Raw genomic sequence first — 19004 nt, 5'->3', positions numbered from 1 at the left:
GCTAGAATGGTCCATACCATCCATTAGCTGATAAAATAGAGATTCTGAGATGAGCCAAACTGAGGCCAGAACAAGGAGGTTCCTATGTGTGCATTGCTCCTTCCTGTCTCTGTGGTATATTGTTGATTATTCATAGAAATACCACACAATGCTGAAGAATGTTGTATTATTTCTTCACAACACTGAAGATCAATGTTCTGTGAGGCTGATTTATTTCTGAGGGGCAGCTCTTTGTTTACTCAGCCTCTGTTGAAAGCAGCACCGGTTTACAAACACCCAAAAATTGTCAGAGTGGTTTGGGGCTGTTTTGGAATGTGGTGCTCCAGCTCTCAATGCTGAAGAGATTGCATAATGTAAAGGCTTTGTCAGATGGCAGCTGTCCTACTGCAGTATAAATACTTTCAAAGCAAAAATGATGAATCCTGCTAACTTCCCCCATGCATATTTCTGGCTCCCCGAGGTTTGGAGTGTGCTGCTGCTAGCACATTTCCCCACGTGCTGTATCCTGAGATGGTCAGGATGTCCCTTTGTGGACAGAAATTCTGCTACTTGAGTTGCAAGTAGAAGAACTGTTCTTTGTGAAAGGATGCTGCTGAGCCTGATGGGTGGTTAATGTGCCTGCAATTAAGGATGCTGAAAAGTTGATATCAGTTGTAGTAGCTTGTTAGCTAGCAGGATGTGAGGATTTCCTGTTTGTTCAGCTAAGTGACATCAAATCTATGGGGACCAGTGGGGTGTTATGGAGGGGTGGATCCACATTATGGGAAGAGAATCATTTGCGTTGGAGAAGGCCATTAAGATAATCCAGTCCAACCATCAATCCATCCCCACCATGCCCACTAATCCACATTCTGAAGTGTGAAGCTAAATTCTCTCTGGCAAGGAAGATCTTCTTTTGTCTTCTCCCACTACAGCTGTACTCATTGGAGAGCAAATACTCCCTTTTGTTCATCCCTTCTGAGCATCACCTTCCACAGCTTCTTTCTTTGTTCCCACAGACCTAAAAACGGTGGGAAATACTGTGTGGGACGTCGAATGAAATTTAAATCCTGCAACACTGAACCGTGCTCAAAGCTGAAGAAGGATTTCCGGGATGAGCAGTGTGCCGACTTCGATGGGAAGCACTTCAACATCAATGGGCTGCCCACAAACGTGCGCTGGGTGCCCAAGTACAGTGGAAGTAAGTGCCGGGGGCACAGTGCCTTCTTCTGGGCGCCTGCTGGGCGGTGGCATTTAGGTAACGTGCTCCTGATCTTTCTCCCTCCCCAGTCCTGATGAAGGATCGCTGCAAGCTGTTCTGCCGCGTGGCGGGGAACACCGCTTACTACCAGCTGCGGGACCGTGTCATTGATGGGACTCCCTGTGGCCCTGATACCAATGACATCTGCGTGCAGGGCCTGTGCAGGGTAATGATTTTCCCTTCTCTTTTACAAGAATGGTTTCCATTTTGTGTGTTTCTCCATGGAACAACCAACTCAAGAAGTCTGCTTCAGCTCAAGCACTGCCTGGTGAAGGTAGCGGTCATAGAGTGGAGAAGACCACTAAGATCATCCGGTCCAACCATCGGCCCATCCCCACCATGCCCACTGACCATGTCTTTCAGTGCTACATCTACCCTTTTCTTGAAAACCTCCAGGGACAGTGGCGTTCCCGAATCTTGCTTTTTGTTTGCAACTGGTGTGGGATGGCCATCCTGCAAGTCAGCACAAAAATGTGGGGAAGGGAAGTGATTTGTCTCACGGCAGCCTCTTCCACACAAAGCTTTTGTGGGGCTTAATTTGGAGATTTGTAAGTGCTGTTCTAGTCTGCATTTGCTCCATCTTGTTTTTCAATTTTTCTCTTAAAGCAAGCTGGATGCGATCATGTGCTGAATTCAAAAGCAAGAAGAGATAAATGTGGTGTTTGTGGTGGGGATAATTCTTCGTGCAAAACTGTTGCGGGCACATTTAACACGGTGCATTATGGTAAGAGTCCGTTGCTAAAAACTTTATTGTGAAAAATGCAGGTCTATAAAGGATCTATAAAAGCCTTTACCACACTTAATCTACAAAAACACTGATATAAAATGTGAAATCCTTCTAGCTATAGCATATATCAGGTTATAACTATTTATGCTATCCCTAAATGAAGAGTATTGGATTGTGTAATGTGAGGTAATTTTGCTCATCTCCGTTCCCCCCATAAAAAGCAAATGAAATATCTGTGTAATAGCCTTGACTTTGCATTAAATCTGTTCCAGGCTATAACGTTGTGGTCCGCATTCCAGCTGGTGCAACAAATATTGATGTGCGTCAGCACAGTTACTCAGGGAAACCAGAGGATGACAACTACCTGGGTGAGTTGCGGTGTATGTTTCAGTCCTAGATGCTGTTTTCTTGTTGTGTGAATAAGTCTGGTTGCCTGCTGTTAAGGGAGGTGAAAATTACACCAAAGGGGAGGTGTTTTCTTATTGAGAATATATCCTGTATATCTGCCAAGCGTGGTCACCTTTGTTTTGCTCCTTCTCTTTGTTCGTGCCATCCTTGAAGCAGAGTTTGGGAGGTTCACATGATGGGAAGCGTGCCCTCACAGGGTCATGTCTGGGTATTATTTCAATGTGAGACCATACTGAGGTCTGCACTCAGTGTAAATGCATGCGTTAGGAAGGAGCTGGGCTTGGAGGTTCATAGCCCAGTGGGAGGTGAGGGAACTTGCTTCTTTGTGTCACTTGGGATACAAATAAGAGGAGACCACCAAAGGGAAGTGATGCTGGTAGTTTTGGTTGTCACTTTGAAAAGCTGAAAGTCCACGTTTCCAGACCCTTCATGGAGGCAAAAACCCAAGCGGGTCCTCCTGGCCCTGCACAGCCCTTGTTTTCACAGCAGGGAAGTGAAGTGGTGCAGCGTGGATGCACATCACTACCAACAGAATCCTGCAGAGATGTGATATCTTTTGTCCTGGGAGAAAGAGAGAGGGTTCCTTATTTCTCTTTTGTAGAAAAACAGTCATAGAATCATTGAAAAGTTTGGGTTGGAAGGGACCTTTAAGATCACCCAGTTCCAGCCTGGCCTCGCATGCTCCCCATGTGCTGCCTATTCAAAGTGGTTCAGTCCAGAATGAGCCCTAAAGAACTTCTCAACTCTTCTTGGAGGGCTCTTTAATCTTCTTGGGAAGCAATGAAGTCAGGTCTTCTTTAATGTTGCTTTAATATTGCTGGGAAAGCATCTCTTCACATTAGGCCTGAAGAGAAGCAAATGAGAAGTGTGCGTTTGTCCACTTATTTTGCAGCTCACTGAGTATGAAATCTTGGGCCCTCAGTACCGTGAACCTTACAGTTCCTTAACAATTTAGGAGGAATTTAATGTTGTCATCAAGTCCAAGGCACGCACCTACTGTTGTAGGAAGACACACTAAACAGGGAGGAATCCTTTAATAAGTTTTACTACTGCAAAATGATATTAAAGCCCCCACAGTATGGAATTTGGTTGAGCACAGAGTCTGCTTTTTGAGCTTTTGCCCATCTATAACTGTCTGCCCGTGTTTTGCTTCTTTCTCTCTCCTCGTTTGGTGTAAAAACCTTCCCTTTGGTGCTTTGGTGTTAAGTTTGGATTTTTTCCGTGCAGAGGCTTTGTAGTAATGTAGCTGTGATGGGTGAAATGGTGGGGAAACTAACTTAGGAAATTAGCTACATAATCGCATTAGTGTGAAGTTGTGCAGCAGACTGCTGTTTTCAGGAAACTGTTCCTTTTATAAAGCATTTAGGCTTTAAGCCTTGAATGCTTTCACATACCTTAAAATTTGGAATAATAAAAAAGTAAATGGGGAGGAAGGTGAAGGAGGTGCTGACCAAACTCCCTGCAATTATCCACCAAAAAACAAAGTTTGGGCAATCAGGGCAGAGAAATTTATCTTAAGAACACACCTGGAAACAACGTGCAAGTCATCCTATCTGCACAGCTAACACAAATACCTGGGCAGAATGGCTTTGTATCACACTGCCTGCAGCAGCCTGCCCTTAGGTTATGGGGAAGCTGTTTAGGAACAACTTCAGGCATTCAGCCTTCACTTTAATGAGGTCTGTAAAATCTCTGCTGCTTTCTTTCCACCCTTTCTGCCTGAGAGTGCCAGTGGACTTTTCCTCCCAACCTAGTGAAGGGGAGAACTGAGAGCGCATGACCCACGTAATTATGTACACCTGAGTTAATTCTGCGTCTTTAGTTCTTGTTTTTTGCACCTATGCAGCCTTATCTAACAGTCAAGGAGACTTTATATTAAATGGAGACTTTGTCGTCAGTATGTTTAAAAGGGAAATCAAAGTTGGGAATGCTGTGATCGAATACAGCGGATCGGATAATACTATTGAAAGGATTAATTCTACAGATCGGATTGAGCAAGAAATAACACTTCAGGTGAAGTATATGTTGTGTGTGTGTAAAAGCCTGCCAAGCGTTACTGGGCTGAAAACAACCAGCAGTAAAGTCTGTTAGTTTACTCTGCTTTATCATTCTTTTCTCCCAGGTTTTATCAGTGGGCAATTTGTACAATCCTGACGTTCGTTACACTTTTAATATCCCCATTGAAGACAAACCTCAGCAGTTTTATTGGAATGCCTATGGCCCCTGGCAGCCCTGCAGTAAGCTCTGCCAAGGTAGGTGCTCAGGAAACCATTACAGGGTTCACCTGGGATCTCAGCAATGTTTGCAAATCCTTTTCCATGTGCTTTCTTGGAGACTTTCACATTATGAGCTCGTTTCCCTGCCTGCAGCAGTAGATAGATAACCTGTGATGCCCTGCTTTTAAGGAGTAGCACTGCAGTGGTGCTTTTCAGCTGCAAAGCAGGGAACCTTTGTAGCTCATCTTTTAAATACTACTACTAAGGGAAGAGGAGAAACAACAAATTTGATGGCTGTCCTGTACGTCTCAAACTCTGTCTTTTTACTTGCTGTGTAGGAGAACGAAAAAGGAAGCCTGTGTGTACAAGGGAGTCAGACCAACTCACAGTGTCAGACCAAAGGTGTGATCGGATTCCCCAGCCCGACCCAGTAACAGAGCCTTGTGGCACAGAGTGTGAGCTAAGGTGCGCTCTGATCACTCGTGTATCTACGTAGCATTTATTGTTTACTCCTCTTTCACCCCTGGCCCTCATCCTTTTCTCAGCAGCCTGTATTAGGTTTTAAAAGAAAACAAAACAAACAAAAAGAAGGATTAACCGTTGTCTGTCTGTCACCCAAGAGTTGTTGATGTCAACCAGCTGTGTTTTGGGAGGCAAATTTCTGCTTTTGCAGGTTTGCTATGTTGGATTCAATTAGTGCTAACTATAACAACAAGTGCTTGACATTTCAATCTGCCTGGATAGAAATGTGGGCTGTTTGTAGGGTAGTGTTGAGCAAAGAGGGGAAAAAAAACGTGCTCAAAACAAAGAGTCACTAAGGCTTGGATTTATCATTTGCTTAAAGTGAGGAATGGACTGAAGTGTAGAGTGAGTTTGGGGCTGTCCCCAGACTACTACTGGAGAGCTGGAATTGATGGAGCGTGCCCTAAGTGATCGCAACCCATTTTCCTTTAAGCAGCAATCTGTTGTTATTTCAGGAGCTTAAAATATGGTGGCAGTAATCAGCTGCTGGCGAAGCAGTTTGGATTGCTGGGTTTTTGGAAGGGTTTCTCTTGGTTTGTTAAATCTGGGGTGTAAACAGCCACTGCAGGGCTGCTGTGGGACGGGTTGTCGAGGTAACAGCTGTTGCCATTGCGACAAGTTAGAAACCTGAGAAGGGGAAATGCCCAAGTTTTGAAAAGCAGTCAGGGACACAGGGGCTTCTGTAATTCAGGAACTATTGACTCCAAATCCCCTTAATCTTATTCTTCTCCTAGCCTTGCTGCAGTTTGCTCTCTGAGCGTAGGAGCGGTGCTGTGTGCTTGCTGCTCAGGTGGCTCTCCTGCACTGGACCATGGGGCAGAAAGCCCCCAAAGCTCCACTCTGTGCTTGGCTGTGCAGACTGAGCAGTCCCCTAGGGCGACATCACCTTTCCTTCCCATCAGGAGAAGCTGGAGGCTGCTCCTTTCTTCCCAAAAGCAAAGGCAGAGCTGACTACCCAGTACTTACAAATTGCTTGGAAACCATCGGGAAGGATCAAAACTTCCCATTCAAGGTTAAAATTCCCATTTTAATGTCAGACACCCCCAAGCACGTTATCCACCATGTTCCAGAGCTCTGCAGCTCCTCTGACGTTCTCATTGGTTGTATCACCAACGTTTGCTCTCAGATGGCACGTGGCAAGGAGGAGCGAGTGCACAGCCCAGTGCGGGCTGGGATACCGCATGCTGGAGATCTACTGCTCCAAGTACAACAGGTTGGAGGGAAAGACAGAGAAGGTCGATGACCGCTTCTGCAGCAGCCAAGCCAAGCCGAGCACAAGGGAAAAGTGCACGGGAGACTGTAACGTGGGAGGCTGGAGGTACTCTGCCTGGACAGAGGTGAGGGGTGCTGCTGTCGTGTCCTCTCTGTGGGCTCTTTGGTTTGCAAACAGCTTGTGAAAGTTAAATGCAGCAACTCAGTTTTCCCTGCTCTTTCTGGAGGACACCGCGATGCGAATGAGCCCAGTCCTTCCTATTTTCCACTGTGGTGAATTTATGTTTTGAAGCATCCTGATGTCTGTCTGTTGTGGTCGGCACTGCAGGCTGTCCACTCCCATCAAAGCCAACGTGCTGCTGGGAGGCGAGAGGACACGGTGCCATCAGTGGAGGACTTCTGGAGTTTGTTTCCTTTATGCTTTTCAGCAGATTGGCCAAGAATATCCCTGGGTGCAGATGTGGCACAGAATGATGAGCCTAGGGCTTTCCGGGGAGGGCACAGCAGGAGGGTGGGCTGCTTGGGGGGATTAATCTCTTATAAAATGATAACAAGCGTCAGCCATTTGGGGGGACTGAAAGGCAACAGTTGTAAAAGTAATAATGGGGTTATAACCTGAGAGGGAATTGTGAAACCCATTGCTGCGAGATTTTTATTAAGGTTAGCGAGATTGGATTTTTAAAGGAATATATAAAGTAATAGCCTGTTACTTAGAGTACAAATTGTTCTGCTGGAGGTTTCCTGCAGTCTCTTCACCTGTAAGGAGGAAGGAGATATATGGGCTCACAGAACACGCGTGCTTAGTGTCTGCTCTTTGCAGTGCTCCAAGAGCTGCGGTGGGGGCACGCGGCGAAGGCGGGCCATGTGTGTGAGCACCTATAATGACGTGCTGGATGACAGCAAGTGCAGCCAGCAGGAGAAGCTGACAGTGCAGCGCTGCAGTGAGTTCCTGTGCCCCCAGTGGAAAACTGGAGACTGGTCTGAGGTAAGGGCTGGCAGGGATATCCCCTCTCCTGCTGCTGTTGCTATTGCGCTGTGTTCTTTCTGATCCCCCCTGTCAGTTCTCCCCGGTTTTTTCCATGCTCAGCCCTCACCTTGTTGTTTATTACCATTACCTCTTCCACTCAAACTGGTGCCCTTCTTAATGCAACAGAACCTCATCTTAGCAGGCTGATCCCAACGGCAACTGGGATGGAGGAAATAGTCTCCAAAATCTGCTTGTCACTTTTGTGTCCAAACAGCTTGTTTTTGTGAATCACATTGTTTTAGAAAATAATGGAAGAAAATAAATGGAAACAAGGGCTGTTAACTGACCGTTGTTCTCTGCAGAATGTGTCTGCCATCCATGGCAGCAGATAGGATGCTGGATGGGGTGATTGCAGCCCTTTATCATGTGTGCTTGGAGTGCGAGCCTCTGGCACCTCAGTGCATTCTCCCAGAGAGCAGTGCTGCAGTTTACCCTGCATCTCACAGCTGTCAGGGGCTGCTGGAAGATACAGCCTATTCTAGAACCAGGCCATATCTGCCTTGGGATGGTAGTAAGCTTGGCTCTGCCTTTTCTCTTTCTGGCCATGCTGCTTGGCACTCATGTTTGCTGCACTTTTCCCTATGGCTGTTGGCATACTGGAAGAACTATTGTTTGGAATAATAATAATAATAATAATAATAATAATAATAATAATGAAAATAGCCACGAGGCCACATTATACCAGGTGTGTTGGCCTAGTTGCCTCACTAGCAGCATTTAAGCCAAGATCTTGGGTCTGTTATCAAGATCTGGGGCAGGAGCTGCAAAGAGCTTGTGCTTTGCTCAGAGAGGTGTTGGAAGCCCCATCCCTGGATACATTCTAGGTTAGGCTGGACCAGGTGTGCTGATCAACCTGATCAGACTGTAGCTATCCTGGTTCATTGCAGCAGAGTTGAACTAGATAACCTTTAAGGATCCCTTCCAACTCAGTGATTCTGTGCTTTCCCCCTGGCAGTGCCTGGTCACCTGTGGGAAGGGGCACAAGCATCGCCAGACCTGGTGCCAATTTGGGGAAGATCGGCTGAACGACAGGTTTTGTGACCCTGAAACGAAGCCGGAGTCGGTGCAGACGTGCCAGCAGCAGGAGTGTGCAGCGTGGCAAGTGGGGCCCTGGGGCCAGGTATGGAAGCCAGTTTCATCCCAGCAATGTGTTTGTGAATTGGTTGGCTTGGGTGCAGCCTATGGGCAGCAGGAACAGCACCTGCCCTTTGTGCTAAATTTAATGTGGCATACTAAATCGGCTGTGATTGTCAAAAAACGATTGCCAAGGTTATGTTCCTAAATCCATATTTAGGCACACAAATATGTGGCCTAATTTTCACTGAGGAAAAAAAAAAAAAGCTGCTGCCACTCAGTAGCAATTGTTGCTTTCAATGTTTTCCATCTCAGGGTGGGAGGGGGGATGGTGGTGGTGTTTTTCACTGTTAAAATGAGAGTTGCTCATTTCTCCCGCAGAGTTCTGGCATCTTATTTTCCACAAAGCTGTTAGTTCTTAAAAATAAAAATCAGCAGTAGGGCCAGGCGAGTCGTCCTAGCCAGAGTAATTGCCCATGGGCAAAAAATATCCCTTAGTGCTTCTGCTACTGCAGTGCTGAGCAACTGGTTTTAAAGGAGAATGTGGTGTATCTTCTCCCAGGCTGTGATTTACTGTGTGTAAATCATTGAAATGCTCACACCTTCATTCCTGAGGACAGTAAGTGAAGCGTGCAAGGCTCTGATGGGCTCAGTGAATTAAAACTTTGACCTAATTTAAAGCTGGAAATGTGTGAAGTGGAGAGAAAGCAGAAGGGAAGCTGGGTTTTATAATGTTGCTCGTGCTTCGTGCCTGGACGTAGGCTGGGCTGATTAATTCTCTCTAACTGAAGCGAACACTCAGACCCAGCACTTCTTTCTTCCATCTGCCCTCTCTCAGTGCACGGTGACCTGTGGCCAAGGCTACCAGATGAGAGCAGTGAAGTGTGTCGTGGGCACCTACATGTCAGTGGTGGACGATAATGAATGCAATGCCGCAACCAAGCCAACAGACACCCAGGTGAATCCTGCTGTTCCCCTCTCCACCTTAGGTTCTCATTCTCCCCTGTCACCGGTAACAGTGTGGGACCTTTCCTCTTAGCTTACTGTCCTTGCTGCTAAGGGATCAATGCTTTCCTCAGCTCTTTTGGGGACCAACAGTCCAGGTACTCACTCAGGGGTGTAAATCATTGCCCTGTCCTAGCCTGAAAGAATGACAGTGGTTGACCCTGTGTCTAGTATTGCTGAGTTGTAGCTTAGCTGCTCAGTGGCCCATATGGGACATCACTCTCTGGTAATGAGGGAAGGGTGTGGGTGAGTATCCCTGCTGGGCTGGGGCAGCTCTTGTTGTATGGCTGTTATTTCTGTCACACTCTGTTTCAGTGCAGAAACATTGGCTATGAGAACCCCAGTTTTAATGTTCCCAATAAGTCTAAGTCCATTGGAGTTCTGCCCATAGGAGGGAACTGATACCAAATCTTGCTGATGCAGCAAGAGCATGCAAGAAGAAAGCCTGCCAGCACACAAGCATGCAGGTCACATTCTTGAGAGATTGCGTACTGTTAATGTTTGCATTGGAGAGGGGGTGGTTTAATTGAAACATCTGCAAATCTTTCATCACTTGCTTTATTTCCCTCTTTTCCCTCATGGATCTCACATGCAGGACTGCGAAATTGCAGCATGTCCTCCCCATCCAAATAGTCCTGAAGCCAAGAGATCTGTATCAGGCGTTCACAGGACGCAGTGGAGATTTGGATCCTGGACACCGGTAAGCACATGTCGTAATGCTTTCAGGATTGTTTTACAGTAGACAGTGTGATGTTTACAAGTGCATTTGCTCAGCTTTTTGTTCTAGTATATAATAGGAAAGTTTTCTAGCTCAGTGCTTGTTGCTCTTCCCTAGTGCTCTGCGACATGTGGGAAGGGGACACGGATGCGATACGTCAGCTGTCGGGATGAGCAGGGCTCAGTGGCCGATGAGTCTGCTTGTTTCCACCTTCCAAAGCCCTCGGCCACAGAAGTGTGCACCGTGACACCCTGCGGGCAGTGGAAGGCCTTGGAGTGGAGCTCTGTAAGCATCACAGTGCATGTTGCAGGAAAGCCTTGTAGGCGTCGCTGCTGGAGACTTATTGCATTAATCTGGTGCCTTTATAAGTGGGAAGACGATGGTTTTGAGCAGTGTTTTATTAGCAGTAGTTGTTGGTCTGGTGAATGAAGCTGGAAATGTGACCGTGTCTCCTTTTCCCACTGTAACGCAGTGCTCGGTGACTTGTGGTCAAGGTAAGGCAACGCGACAAGTGATCTGCATCGATTACAGTGACCAGCTGGTGGACAGGAGCGAGTGCGACCCAGATGACCTCCCTGCCACCGAGCAGGACTGCTCCATGTCTCCTTGTCATCCAAACAGCCACGATTATGGCAGGCCCATCCACCCCTTCCTCTATCCGGACCATCGCCTCAAGCTGCACCCTGGAGGCAGCCCCAACCGAAACCGTGCACATATACCAGGAGGCAATCAGTGGAGAATTGGTCCCTGGGGTGCTGTGAGTGCACTGATTTTTCTTATTTCTGTTTGGTTTTTCCTAGGTTAATTCAAACTTTTTTCTTTTTTAAATATTGCTACGCAGGAAAGAGAGAGACCCTTGCTCCTGCTTTCTGCTCCCTCCTCACTTCCCCAGGTGCTGTGGGCATTGCCTCTCATCCCTTTGCACCATGCATCTGCCTGCAGATAGCACTGTTTTCCACATGCCAAAGGCCAGCCTCTGCATCTTGGCTGCCTCCTGGGGCATTTACAGCTTTGCAGAACTGCTGCCAGAGCAGAACTTTGATGCCAGCTCCTCACCCCCCCAGCCGTTTTGAAACACTTTATCGTGCAAGTCCCTAAAGGGAATTAAGCACAAATGTGGTGTTAAACACTGTGCTAAAGGTAGCAGGGATTACTCACCTGCTCAAAACTAGACTCATGTTTATTTTCTTTGCCTAGTCAGCACCTAAGTCATTGCACTGCTATTAGCAAGAGCAGAGGTTTGAAGTTAATAAAGCCTGTTAGCTGTATTAAATTTCTCACCGTGCATTCCCACGGTGCAGCACTCTGGGAAAGAGCTGGGAATGCACAATTACTCCTAGGCTCAAAGAGGCTGTGGGCAATTGTGTCTTGCAGTGCTCCAGCACGTGTGCAGGGGGGTTCCAGCGACGCGTCGTGGTATGCCAGGATGAAAATGGATACACTGCAAATAACTGCGATGAGAAGAGCAAACCTATGGAGCAGAGATCATGCGAGTCCGGCCCCTGTCCTCAGTGGGCTTATGGCAACTGGGGAGAGGTGAGCACACCATCTGTCTGTTCCATCAGAATGGTTCTGAAGGATGTTTCTCAATGCGGTGATAGGTTCTTTATACATAAAATTGTAAGTATAAGGGGGGAAGGTTGGTGTTAGTGGGTGGCTGAAAAATGGGAGAAGAGGGGGGAAGTAACGGTTAGAAATGAGAAATATCAGTGTGTGAATGGCAGCCTCTGATAAATGGGCGAACCCCAGCAACTGCTTGGCGTTGTTTTTGATTCCATTTGTTGATTTGTTTCCAGACAAAAGCAAAATCTAAAGAAATAGAGGTTTCTTTTTTTTTTTTTTTTTTAAAGATAAGTCTAGTTTAACTGAAAGCTTTCTTTGTAATTAAACCACTACTGACTCCCTTCTGCTAATTCATCCGAGAGAAGCAATAAGCAATTAGAGACGTAACCTCTGGCACCCCACTGGGCCCGGCAGTGTCATCACAGAGCAGCACAAATGGCTTTGGGAGAGAGAAGCATCATCATACATCACTGCAGGGATGTGATGAGAGGGAGGGGTGGGAGCAGGAGCAGCCTCAGAGTTGGAGTGCTGTAGGAGCCTGGTGCTGATTCCTGTCCCCTGTGCTGACTTGCAGTGCACGAAGCCATGTGGGGCCGGGACAAGAACGCGGCTTGTGGTGTGCCAGCGTCCCAATGGAGAAAGGTTCACGGATCTGAGCTGTGAAATCCTCGATAAGCCACCGGACAGGGAGCAGTGCAATGTGCAGGACTGTCCTAGAGATGCTGCCTGGAGCGCTGGTCCCTGGAGCTCGGTACGGCCGTAAGCTTTCTCTTTGTGAACCGTTGCGTGGATGTCCCGTAACAACAGATTTAATGTGCTTCAAACCAAGGTGCTAATGCTCCGTGTCTTAAAACTGCACTTAAGAGGATTATTGATGATATATTTGGAAAAACACCGATTTGGTAAGGGCTTGCATTAGAGGAACTCGAGTCCTTCAATTGAAAGGCACTTTCTGCTCAGTAGCCAACTTTGTCCGTTCTGTTACACCATGCGAGTGTCATGCATTACAAGTCTTGGTTCTCACTGAGTTCTTTGCACGTGGATTTGAACCGGGCCTTTAAGCAGTACCTTTGCATTGAAGTTAAATTGGACTGATGTTTAATGGTAACACTGCACTGTGCACCTACTGGTTTACAAGTCGCATGTTCTGTGCCAAAAAGAAACTGATGGGGAAATCTGTACTAAATTTCATCAAATTCCAAGCTCAGCAAGTGTGTGTGGGTGCGTGTGCCACCCCGTGCACTTTGATATAGAAATCTGTGTGTGTTCACACCCATGCTGCAGCTCTACGCCCATACAAAACACGAGTGTGACGTGCTGTGCAAAGGCAGCTGTAAGCTGTCTGCGTGCATCTCTTTGCTTCTGGAGTTGGCCAGGATCTGCTACAGAGATGCTTTTGCAGTGGCTTGTGAGGGCTGAGTGCCCAGAGCTGGGAGCTGGGATGTGTTCAGAGTGTTCTTTGCTCTTCTCTGCCCCTGTGCCGGTCAGGGTGCTTCTGGCACACTGGAAACCATGGACCTGCCCATTTTTGGAGTGGCCTTCAAAGAGATGTTGACCTTTAGTGTTGTTGTAACAGCTTTTCAAGATTTTCTTTTTTTTTTAAAAAAAAAAAAAAAAGGAAAAGAAAAAAAAAAAAGGAAAAGAGAATTTGACTCAAAAGCACTTTATAAGGAAAAAAAGAGGCCTGTTTGTGATGTATTGGACTTCCTTAATTGTCATGGTTTGGAAAGCTGTCTTGCTAGCACGTAACCTTGCTAGTTTCTGTGGATGCTCTTAGTAACACAGATGCCTTCAGTAACATTTCTCAATATTTGTATCATACCTCAGTGCATTATGCAATAGCCATAAAACTGCTGGACTAGTGTTTCTACGGTGCTTCACCAGTACAAGGGACAGTGACATGACACGTCCCATTCGAGGTGCTAATGTATCCCTCGTACCCTGATAGCTGGTGCTACGATGAGGGCGGTGAGCTGAGCAGAACTAGCAGCCGTGCAGCAGCTTTCCTGCAGCACTCCCAGCTGAGGACTGCTGTTAGCCTTTATCTCAATCACCTGTGCTGGGACATTGGCGAGATCCACAGGTGTGGACAGAGTTGTGTTGTGTTTGGTGCCACTCAGCATTCAGCCTTTTCGCTGTTTGGCAGCAGTCTGGAGGGCTGCATCTGCTCGTTGGTGTTGAAAATGCAGAGTGCAGTTCTTTATGTTCCTTTTTTTTTTTTTTTTTTTTTTTTTTTAGTTTTGGTGTTGTTGGGTTTCTTACCCAGAAAGAAATTCCTTTAACTCTACTAATAGTTATCTCGTGCCTGCATGGGTCTTGAATGCCTCCATTCAAGGCCCTTGGCAGGCTGTTTAAAAGACTGCGCTGTCTCTATCTATGGGGTCAACAGGACGCCGTGTCCCTCCTGCAGAATGCTCCACATGTGTGTCTACCTCGTGCTACTACTGTAGGTAGTAACGTCCAAATCTTTTTGGTTAGCGTGGGATCACCCAATTTGCCTTAGCTCTGTCATCGGTTGCAAGCATCATTCTGTAGCTGTAATACTTCATCTCTTTGGATGGAGTGTCACTACCATATTTTTTTGGTCACTTTTGAAACAAGAGTATAGTATTAGCTGAAACTTTTCAGCAGTATGGATTTATGTATTTATGTAAAAGTGTATTTATTTTTCCAATATTGTTATTTAATTTTATATAAATATTGCATACATTTACAATGTTTAATGTTAATGTTGAACAGTGAAAATTAAAGACAAGTAGAATGTAATCATAAATGAATTTGTATAATGATTTCTTGAGTCTTTTGCTAAATTAAGATCGTATTACTTAGTTTTGGTAACCTTTACTAATTTTTCTGAAATGGTTTACTTGCTTGTTCTCCAACAGAAATTGTCATTCTTAATAATTAAACAAACACAGTTAAAAGTGTACGAACTGTGAAGTTTGGTTAAACTAATTTCTCGCAAGCATCTGATTGGCTGGGCTTCACACAGGTTGGAATGGAATTAGCACGGTTAAAGACATGCAAATTGAAGTCAGTTGAGTTTGAAGGGTCCAACCCTTGGTCCTTAAGGCAATATTCCGCTGCAATCTTATGCAGAAAAGAAGTGATTTTTATCTGGCTAGTTAAATCCAGGTTTTACAGAGATAGTTAAATGAACAAACAGGTTCTGTATGGAAATGATAATCTTAAAAGAGGAGACTGGTGAGATGCCGTGTCGTTCTAATGTATGTTCAAAGAGGGCTGAGAGGAGGTGATGCTTCTATTTCCTTGCTGGTTTAAGAACATGTACTCAAACACTGCAGAACTGTAAGCCATGTGGTAGACTTGACTTCTTTTTTTTATTAAAATAGTATTTCAGAAAACATGCAGAGACTGTCACCAGGAGAGAGAGTCTTTTTTCTCCTCTGAATGCCTTGTGAACACAGATGTCTGTCCATGCACTCAAATAACGAGAAGAAATCTTGCCATGTTCTCCAGAATGAGGGCGATGCTCATGATGTGTTATCCATCACTTCAGACCCAAACCTCATCCCACTTCTCTCAGGGCAGATCTGCTCCTTGAAATAGCCGCTGTGAAATGTCAGTGGTGTAGAGTTAACCCTAACATGCACCATGCCCTGTTACCACTTGAGAGTAATGACAGATTCCCTTGTTGTGGCCTTCTCGGTCTTCCCAAGCTAGGAAACAGACACAGATCAGGGAATACAGTTCTATCTGACAGCACCTTGCCCTGGTAGGGGCGGGTGGGTTGTTGGGACACCACTGCAGTGGGATGGTAACACGTGGACGATGGGTAGGTGGCTTTTTTCCTAAAAAGTATTATCATTTCAAATGTAATCTGCTCTGGCAAGTGCTTATCGCTCTTTGGTATCAAGAATTTGAGCTTTTGTGTAGCTCATGGTGCCTAGAAAGCTGTGCTGTGTGCTTCCCAGCTCCTTATCAAACAGGCATAAAAGCCGGTTGGGTTTTTGTATTAATTTGTGTTTTTTTTGAAGGCCTTTTGATCTAACAGTGAAGAATTGGAGTTGGACTCGATGATCTCTAGAGGTCCTTTCCAACTCCTACAATTCTATGATTCTGTAATTGGAAGCTTATCATAAAATAATTAGGATGTTAACTGGATGGCATCCAAACGCCATTGCTGTTGATGTGAATTCTGTTTGGGTTTGCAGCACGGTGCCATTAGCTGAGAGCTGGTGGCACTGGTGGCTCTGTGGCTGTGCATGGAAACATGGGGAGTGGCAGCATCTCTCTGGGACCATAGGAGCCCTGCCAGGAAAGCTGGTACCTAGGAATTTTAATCCTAAAAATGGTTGTTGTTGCAAAGTTCAAGCAGTTTGTTTACAAAATGTCTTCCCCATGAAGCTTGCTGGAAATGGGCTGTTCTGCAGCAGTACTCCCCATGTCATTGTTCTGATAGCATTCTTAGAAGACATTGTGTCAACTCTTGCTAAGGCATAAGTGATAACCAGGGGCAGATTTAGCTGCAAGTGTGTTTAACTCTGCTGTTCTCCTCTTCTCTTCGGCAGAAACTGAATTTGCTGTGACAGCAGCATTACTGAGCTGCCGTATGATTCCTTACACATGTTTTTTCAGTAACAAAGCCATCCTTGAAAATGAAGTGAGAGGCATGTGGACACTCCAGTCACTTAGAGATTCATACTGCTTTTCCTGTCTTTCACTCAGATGATGCTGGTTGAGGCTCTGGGCTGCAGCAGCCAGTCTGTATGTTAGAGGCTGTCAGAAAATAAATAGCAAGTCAGCCTGGGTGGGGGAAGGACCGATGTTGAAGCAGTAGATGAAGGCTGGACATAAGGTCCCAGCACCCATAAGCCAGGCAGAGGGATGCACTGTGTGACTTGCACGTCTTTGGAAAAACATGCAGAAAGAGATGCTTTGATAAAGCTGATACAGACCAAAATGAGAATGTTAGCCTATGGATATCCTCAGCCATCTGTCTGAAGCTGTCTCTGTCTTGGAGCTGTTTACTGTTCACTCAGACTGGCCCACCAAAGCTGCTGTCTCCCTTGGGTTCCTGTTTGTCTCCTCTTTAGGATCAGGCAGACCTACCGACTCCAGGGACTGCCATTCTGGTGTGCTGATAAAAGGCAAAAAGCTGTCTGCTTTGGTTCCCCAGTCAGGAAAAAAAAAAAAAGCCTTTGACAGTGCAGACCTCTTTGCTTTTGTCTTAAAAAAAAGCAAACCAGACCTTCCCCAGCCTTTCTCTGCTGTGTGTCATGCAGCCAGAGCACACCAGTGGTCAGCTTCATCCACCTTAAAACCACTGGGATGGGCAGAGCCTCATCAGCCACCCTGCAGCCCTTGTGCGTGGGTCCCTCTTCTCACCAGTTGTCTTTTTTTTACTGCTCTCCCTAAATAAGGAAAACCCCAAAGATACACTCCTGCTATCTGTTTTGCTGTGCTGATGCAGGAATACAAGCACTAAAGTAAAGCACGGACTTGGCTGGATCAGTTCTTTGCAAGGTTGTTTTCCTGCTGCTTAACTCTGCTGTTGCAGAGTCCATGCTTCTGTCCCTAACCTACTGTCAGACATCTGCTTTTCTCCTCTCTGCCAGTGGCTTCCTTTGGGATGCTCCATGGCAGCCACAAGCACAGGGGCCATGAGACCCCATAGAGGGGAAGGCTGAGTTTTGTGTGCCTCCCTGACGACTCCCTTTAATACTTCCCTTCTAATACATTTTCTCACCAAGAAGGTTATTTTCCAGGCCCCGCACAGCTGGCCTGAGCTTGCACAAAAGCCTGAAGGACTGCTGCTCTAATAGGAGTGGCTTTGATCTGCGTGTCACAGTTGGCCCCAAGTCTGCAGACCGTGCTCACAGACATGGGAGAAATAAGCAGTGCACACAGAAATGAGCTGTGAGGTTCAGCAGGTCCCTGTGCTGTGTCTTGAGGGGTCTGCATGGATTTTTTTCCCGTGTTCCAGGTTCCTGCTGTATAACCCCAAATGCAGTAATTGCTATTGCTGGAATCCATGGGATTGTAGCATCTAGAAACAAGAATGTGAAATGATGAGGGATACGAAGCACAGTGGTGTTTTATGTATGTCTGACTTTCATGGTGTCTCATTAGTACAGTCGTTAAGGAAAAACAGTGTAGTTAATCTTGCTCCAAAAGCTCTTGATGTTCTGTTCATGTTTTAATTTTTCCTAGCTCACAGAGGTGAGCATGCATGAAAGTCTGTCTGATGCCCAGGGACTGTGTGCAGTCTGACACAGTGTTTGATCACTGGTGCATCAAGCAGAGATTTTCCTTCATAAAGCTGGAGAGCAAGAAGCAGCCCCTTGCTCCTGCATGTGCCCAGTGTGAACTCTCTATTTTGTGCTTCCATCCATCCAACATGGAGAAATTCTTTTCTTGAATGAGACTTGTAAGTGACATTATCACACAACTAAAGAACCGAGGTGTCAGCCTCAGCTGCGTGCTGCTTCAATTGCTACCTTCTGAAAAGTGCCACAGCATGGAAAATAGACTCCAATCAGCCTTTTCCACATCCCACTATACCAGCTTCCTTGAGTAACTGGCACATTTCCTCCTCACTTGAGGGGAAAAAACATCCCTCATCGCATCCCTCGTTGGAGGGTCCTGCCATCACTATTTGGTGGTTTTTCATTTGCTGTTCAGGTTATGTAGCTTGGAGCAGGGATGTAGCTTTTCGGGTAGGATCTGTGTGTTCATGGCCCTGCTGATTGCTGCACCTGGTGAAGTCTTTGTAAGGGATGTAACAGCAATGTGGAAGAAGGGATAAGGTGCTGTTTAGGCTTGTTGTGGTGGTATGTGTTCCGGTGCCCTTTGTGCTGAAGGGAATTCAGATGTACAGATGTAGGGCTGCATCAGAGTTTGTGGTGTAAGTTGCAGTATGTGCTGGTGTGCACTAAGGCGATGCTGAAGTGTCCCTGTGGGAGTGCCTATGGGGACTCTCCTGGCAGAGGAAGGTTTGCTGATACCCAGAAGCACAGCTCCTAATGCAAAGGGGATGTGAGTGTGTAGGACTGTTGTAGGACTGTCGTTTTTCTGTTTTATTTCATCCAGCACACGATTCAACTCAGATTGTTTGAAAGGATGAAGGAGGGCTTACTTAGGAGCACTTACTTTCCGTATAATCCTTAACGTGTGGAAATCTAAACCTACAGGGATTGATTTTAATTTCCTCTGAAAAGTTGCTCCTGGCACAATCTGATAAAGACATTTTTAGGTTAATTCTTCCCAGCCCCCTCCGCTGCCCTTCCCAAGCTATCTGAGCATACCAATCTGGGGGAATTCGTTGGGCG

At 46.1% G+C, this 19004-nt stretch overlaps 1 protein-coding gene across 8 annotated transcripts in view; it reads left to right on the top strand.

Moving 5' to 3' along the window:
* ADAMTS9 (ADAM metallopeptidase with thrombospondin type 1 motif 9) overlaps positions 1-19004 on the top strand; it is a 66612-nt gene that overhangs the window by 25614 nt on the left and 21994 nt on the right. For all 8 annotated transcript variants that reach the window (XR_007379236.1, XR_007379235.1, XM_048957114.1 and 5 more), the window contains 16 exons: positions 999-1180; positions 1270-1406; positions 1847-1964; positions 2240-2335; positions 4222-4388; positions 4498-4627; positions 4930-5056; positions 6240-6450; positions 7146-7310; positions 8308-8472; positions 9265-9384; positions 10027-10131; positions 10267-10434; positions 10622-10906; positions 11524-11685; positions 12287-12463. Coding sequence is in view for 6 of the 8 variants with exons in the window: in XM_048957114.1 (XP_048813071.1) it covers positions 999-1180; positions 1270-1406; positions 1847-1964; positions 2240-2335; positions 4222-4388; positions 4498-4627; positions 4930-5056; positions 6240-6450; positions 7146-7310; positions 8308-8472; positions 9265-9384; positions 10027-10131; positions 10267-10434; positions 10622-10906; positions 11524-11685; positions 12287-12463 (2515 nt within the window). In the remaining 2 variants the exon portion in view is untranslated. The remainder of the gene's footprint in view (positions 1-998; positions 1181-1269; positions 1407-1846; positions 1965-2239; positions 2336-4221; positions 4389-4497; positions 4628-4929; positions 5057-6239; positions 6451-7145; positions 7311-8307; positions 8473-9264; positions 9385-10026; positions 10132-10266; positions 10435-10621; positions 10907-11523; positions 11686-12286; positions 12464-19004) is intronic.

Source organism: Lagopus muta, chromosome 11 (genome assembly GCF_023343835.1).
Source record: "Lagopus muta isolate bLagMut1 chromosome 11, bLagMut1 primary, whole genome shotgun sequence".
NCBI classification, from domain to species: Eukaryota; Metazoa; Chordata; class Aves; order Galliformes; family Phasianidae; genus Lagopus; species Lagopus muta.
This window is presented reverse-complemented; position numbering and strand designations above follow the sequence as displayed.